Source organism: Orycteropus afer, unplaced genomic scaffold (genome assembly GCF_000298275.1).
Source record: "Orycteropus afer afer isolate SDZICR_OR568_19922 unplaced genomic scaffold, OryAfe1.0 scaffold00323, whole genome shotgun sequence".
Taxonomy (NCBI): domain Eukaryota; kingdom Metazoa; phylum Chordata; class Mammalia; order Tubulidentata; family Orycteropodidae; genus Orycteropus; species Orycteropus afer.
The window spans coordinates 3525720-3531541 of record NW_006921910.1 but is presented as its reverse complement, the minus strand read 5'-3'; the positions used below and the strand labels follow the sequence as shown (position 1 = coordinate 3531541).

Below are 5822 nucleotides of genomic sequence, written 5' to 3'. Positions count from 1 at the left end.
ATGAGACAAAGTATATGTGAACTGCTGTATGAAAAGTGAATTTACTCTGTAAATCTTCACCCAAATCCTAATAAAAAACAAAAAAAAATCTCACATTCCAAAAAAAAAAAGATAAGAGATCAGAAGCACACAGGGTCAGTTAATTTGCCCAGTGTCATCGCATCCAGTAGGTGACAGAGGCTGTAACTTATTCAGAAACAAAATATGTGTGATTATGTCACAGGAACTGTGCTTCTCCTGTCCATGTTGGAATAAATCAAAATAAAAATTTTCAAATTGTCAGTTAATGTTAAGAAATTAAGGGAGCTCCATACATACAGTAGAGAAAGTTTGTGTAGAATTCCTCTATAATAATGCGTGAATGAATGAATCTGCTTCCAAATGCTTCCTCTCCAGTATTATTGGGGGTTTTTTGGTTTTGTTTTTTGTAAAGGTTATGAGAATGAGGGAGAGGGGAATAAAAGCATCTTGTGGTATTATTATTTTATGAAAACTGACTAGAAATTTTAAATAGACGCAATATATCATAAGACATAGTTTGATTTCAAGAGTCTAACCTGTTGGTTTCCTACCTTATCACAGCTTTTATTTATGGTTTTGTTTTATTTTTTTCTTGAAGTTAATGTGAAGGAAAGTCTTGTTTTTCATTCTTACCTTTGTCTTTTGCTTGATTGTCAGCTGCCTTTCTTCATCCAGTTCCCTTTGCTACAGGAAAAAGAAGATGTCCCTGTGGAAATGTCCAATGGTGAACCAGGTTGCCACTACTTTGAGCAGCTTCATTACAATGACATGTGGCTGAAGGTTGGTGACTGTGTCTTCATCAAGTCTCATGGCCTGGTGCGCCCTCGAGTGGGCAGGTATGTGTCATTGAAGTAGGGAGGCTGAGATTGGGTTCCAGAGATTTGGAAGCAGAAGTGAAGGAAAAAGTCCTTCCCTTGGCAACTTTTCCAGCTTCTCACACTACACCTTTTTCACCTTCAGCCACACTTCCTTTTCTGAATTCCTCTTGTGAGCTCTTTTTTCCTCTTTTTCTGCCATTTATTGAGCTCTTAGCTCAGGAGGGTCCCTGCCCACCTGGTGAACTCCTTTTTCAGCTTAAACTGAAATGACACTTCCTTAAGAAAGTCATCTTCCCTGTCTTCTCCAGACTTAGTTAGAGCTTCCTTTTTCATACTCAAGAGCATCATATATTTTCTTCCATTCAGAACACATGTCATATATTGGTGTTTATTAGGTTATTGTCAGAGTTCCATACCAAACTGCAAGTGCCTTGAGAATAGGGGTGCTCCGTTTTTGCTCACCTTTTGTATCCACTGTTCTTGCATAGTGCCTGAAACATAGTAACCAACCAACAAATGCAACCATTGCCGTGGAGTCGACCCGACCCATAGCAACCCCTCCTTGGGTTTCCGAGGCAGTATCACTACGGAAGTAGATTGCCCAACCTTCCTTCCGGGGAGTGGCTGGTGGATTTGAACTGCCAGCCTTCTGGTTAGCAGTCAAGTGCCTTAGGCACTGTGCTACCAGAGCTCTCCTGAAACATAGTAGGGGGCTTTAATATTTGATGAACAAGTGAATGGATGGAAGTATGGTTGGGTGGTATAAAACAATAGAAAAGAGTCAGGTGCCAGTTTGGGCAGTAGAGTAATGGCTTAGAACATGTAGTGCTTCCAGGAGACCTTGCTGGAACTCCTAGCCCTGCTAGTTTCATGTCCTTAGGTAAACGATTATCTCTGTGAGCTTCAGTTTCCAGATTGTATTTGTTAATCCTTTCAGTAAGCATTTATTATGTGCCTACTATCTACCAGGCCCGGGGGATCCATCAGTAAATAAAGCAGACATATCTCCCTAATCCCATGGAGCCTTGACCTAGTGAGGAGGCAAACAGTAAACATTGTGAGTAAGTAAATCATATAAGAGCTATGGAAAAAATAAAAGCAAAGGGCATCAAGAGTGCTGTGGTTGAAGCAGGGTGGTGCGGTATTTTAACAAGGTGGTCTGTATAGGCCTCACTGAGAAGCTAACAGTTGAACTAACACTTGAAGAGACTGAGGGAGTGAGTCATGTGACTATCTAAGGACAAAATGTAACAGGCAGAGGGAACAGCTAGTGTAAAGGCCCGAGGCAGGAGCCTGCCTGATCTGTTTAAACCACCAGTAAGTATAGCATTACTGGAGGAGTGAAAAATGCATGAGTTAGGTTTGCAGGTAACGTCAGAAAGGCATCAGGAGGAGGGTGTATAGTGCAAATCATGTAATGGCCTCAGAGACCATTGTAGGAACTTGGGCGTTTGCTGAGCGTTCTAATTACCTAGTGCTGCTCTGACAAGAATATACCACAAATGGGATGGCCTTAACAACAGGAGTTTATTCTCTTACAGTTTGGAGACTTTAAGTCCAAGTTCAAAGTGCCAGGCCCTAGGGGCAGGGTGAAAGCCTGTCAACGTTGGGGTTCAGCTCTGTCTCCTGCTCCCAGCCCACAGAAGCTAGAGGCTTTTCTTCACTCAGACAGCTGCTGGCTGCTGAGGCTGCCAAGCCCAAGGTTGACAAGTAAAAAGCCACAGTCCCGATATTACCAAATCACATGGCAGGCCATTAATTCAAGTCCATTGTAAATCCCAAGGTCGGCAGAACATGGCAGGCTGCTACATGCAAGGTTCAAGGTGACATAAGCTAGAGACCATTCCCAAAGCTGCTGCTTATATACGGGAAGTAGACCACATACCCAAAGCACCTACTCAGCTGCTTGTGGTAGATCCCACCATTCAGTTGCCAGTCTCATTATGGGGAGTAACTACCACCAGCTGCCCAGCCACTCAACCAGGCCCAGCCAAGTTGACACAAAAACATCACCACCACACTGAGTAATTGGGATGCCACTGGATTGTTTAGCACATGTAAGTGACTTCTGACTTAGGTCTTAATAGAATCGCTCTGCCTGATGGTAGTTGAATAGATGTAAAGAGTCAAGAGTAGAAACAAGAAGATCTGTTAGGAGGCTATTTTAATGATCCAGGCAAGAATGATGATGGCTCAGGCTAGGGCAATTTCAAAGAGGGTGGTGAGAAGTAGTCAGATTTTCTTTTTCCAACTGTCTTCTCATGTACTTTAAATGGGGAAAAAAGTCAAGGAAGTTATTTTATTAGCAAAACAGCCAGAGAAACTCCTCTAAATCTTAAATATCATTAAATTTCTAGTTAAAGGAATTTGTGTTGATTAATCCTTCAAAAATGAATAAATTCTGTTTTAATGAAATTTCTTTTTTCCCCCAAGAATTGAAAAGGTATGGGTCCGAGATGGAGCTGCATATTTTTATGGCCCGATCTTCATCCACCCAGAAGAAACAGAGCATGAACCCACAAAAATGTTCTATAAAAAAGAAGTGTTTCTGAGTAACCTGGAAGAAACCTGCCCCATGACATGTATTCTGGGTAGGTGTTTATGGTTTTTCCTTTGACCACATTGGTTACACAAACATTGAATATTTCTTTGCCTGGCACAATTCTGGGTGCTAGATATATGGCAGTGAATGAAGCAAAGTCTCTGCTCTCTTAGAGCTTACGTCGAGGTGAAGGTTGGGGGAGTCAGTAAACAAATTACAAAATAAATATATGGAACATCAGGTGGTACTAAGGGCTATGAATGAAAATAAAGTACAGTAGGAAGATAAAAGTAATGTTGGGGAGAATTCCTATTTTAGGTAACGTAGTCTGCAAAAGCCTCTCTGATAGCCCTGGTGGGAGTGAGGAAGAGAACCATTTAGGTTTCCAGGGATGTTTCAGAACAAGAAGGCCAGGTTTCTGGAGGAAAGCAAGGGGATGAGCTCTCGGAGATGGCTGGGCCAGTCATGGTTAGCCTTGTAGATAGTGTAGAGACTTTGGATTGAGTTTGGAGTGGATAAGAAGTTCTGGGAGGGGTTTGAGCAGAGTGGTGAAATGAGGCTTCATACACATTTGTGGAATCACCAAGGATCCTATATAGAGAATATGTTACAAGAATAAGACAGGAAGCAATTAGAAGAATTTTACAGTCTCTGGTGGACTTGTCCTTGCCCCAGAAACGTGAAGGATTCATGTCTTGGTTTCTGTTCAACAGTCATCCTGCTAGATGTTCACAGTAGCATTTCCTTTTTCAGGTTAGTTGTGTATTTCATAATCTTGTCATCATTTTCAGCTGTTACATTTCTTCTGGCTGTGAGTTAACCCCATAGCTTAGTTATACCAAGGACTCTTTACATCTTTTAGAGTGATTTTCCAAAAGGTTACTGGTCCCAAGCTTTACATTGACTGCTAAAAGTTTTAAAGAAGCAGCAGCTACCATACCCACTACCAAAAGGAAATTTGCAGATTAAAAAGTATTTTATACTTAGATTTTGTTTGATCACTTTAATATCTATCAAGGTGATTTTTGGTGTTTTTAATTTTTTCAGAATTGGTTATGGTAAAAATGTCTAAATGGCAGCTAACTCAGTATTTTTCCCCTTTCCACCCTGGGGAAACAATAAAGACATGTGAAGTCATTACATCCTTGAGTTTCTGCAACAGAGAATGTCTCCTTTTCAACTTGCAACCCAGACTAAAGCAGTGCCCCCGAGAGGTTCATTTCTTAGTATAAAACCAGCCAGGAGACCCAAAGGGAACATAACCAAAGTGGGACTGAAGTCTTCTTTGGTTAGGGTGATCATACATCATTTATTGTTTTTCAGTTATCTTTTTTAATGGTTTCCCTGGGGGTTACAATTAATATCTAATATTTATGGCAATCTAGTTCAGTAGTATACCTCAATAGTATATGCAGTCCCCAGGTTGTGAATGAGATCCATTCCTAAGTGTGTGTTTAAGTAAACTTTGTAGCTAAGTTGGAACAGGTGTATACTATAGTTCTTATTTAATCTTACTTTAGTGCAGAAAAATGCTCAAAGCCATTTCAGTGATTTAAAACCTGCAAGTAAAGGTGATTGTGATGAAGAATTTGTTGTGAGTAGGGATTGGTTCAGTCCTTTCAGAATGAAGACAAATTCACATAATAATAATGGGCAAGTACTAGTTGTCCATAATCAGATACTTGCAACCCAGGAACTGCCTATATACAACTTTGCTTTGCTTTGCTTCGCTTCAATAGTGTACAAAAACTTTGCTTCTGTACAATTCTGTCTGCCCCACTTTATGTCATTATTATCAAATATTACATCTTTAAATTTTGGGTGCCCATTAACACAGATTTATAATTATTGTTTTATGCCTTTGTCTTTTAAATCATAGGGGGAAAAAAACAGATGTTATGCATTAATATCACAATAATAAATACTGGTTTTCATATTTACCTATGTAGTTACTTTTACCAGTGTTCTTTATTTTTTTGTATGGCTTCAAGTTATTATCTAGTATTCTTTCATTTTACCTAAAGGACTTACTTATTCGCATTTCTCGTAGGGCAAGTCTACTAGCATCTTACTCCTTCATCTTTGACTTAATTTCTCCATCATTTTTGAAAGATAGTTTTGCCAGATACGGAATTCTTGTTTGACACTTTGTTTCTTTCAGTGTTTTAAATACATCATCCCACTGCCTTCTGATGTCTGTTTTCTCATAAGAAATAAGCTGTTCCTATTATTAAGGATCCCTTGTTCTTTATTCTCTTGCTGCTTTTTAGATTCCTTCTTTTTATTAGTCTTTCAACAGTTTGATTATAATGTGTCATCATGTGTGTTTCTTTGAGTTTAACCTATTCAGAGTTTATTGAGCATCTTGTATGTAAAGATTCGTGTCTTTCATCCAGTCTGGGAAGTTTTTATTTCTTCATGTAGTCTTTTTTTTTTTTTTT

General features: G+C 39.5%; 1 protein-coding gene across 1 annotated transcript in view; it reads left to right on the top strand.

Moving 5' to 3' along the window:
• PBRM1 (polybromo 1) overlaps positions 1-5822 on the top strand; it is a 148966-nt gene that overhangs the window by 100478 nt on the left and 42666 nt on the right. Inside the window, exons 22-23 of the mRNA XM_007952061.1 lie at positions 712-857; positions 3273-3430. Coding sequence (XP_007950252.1) covers positions 712-857; positions 3273-3430 — 304 coding nt within the window. The remainder of the gene's footprint in view (positions 1-711; positions 858-3272; positions 3431-5822) is intronic.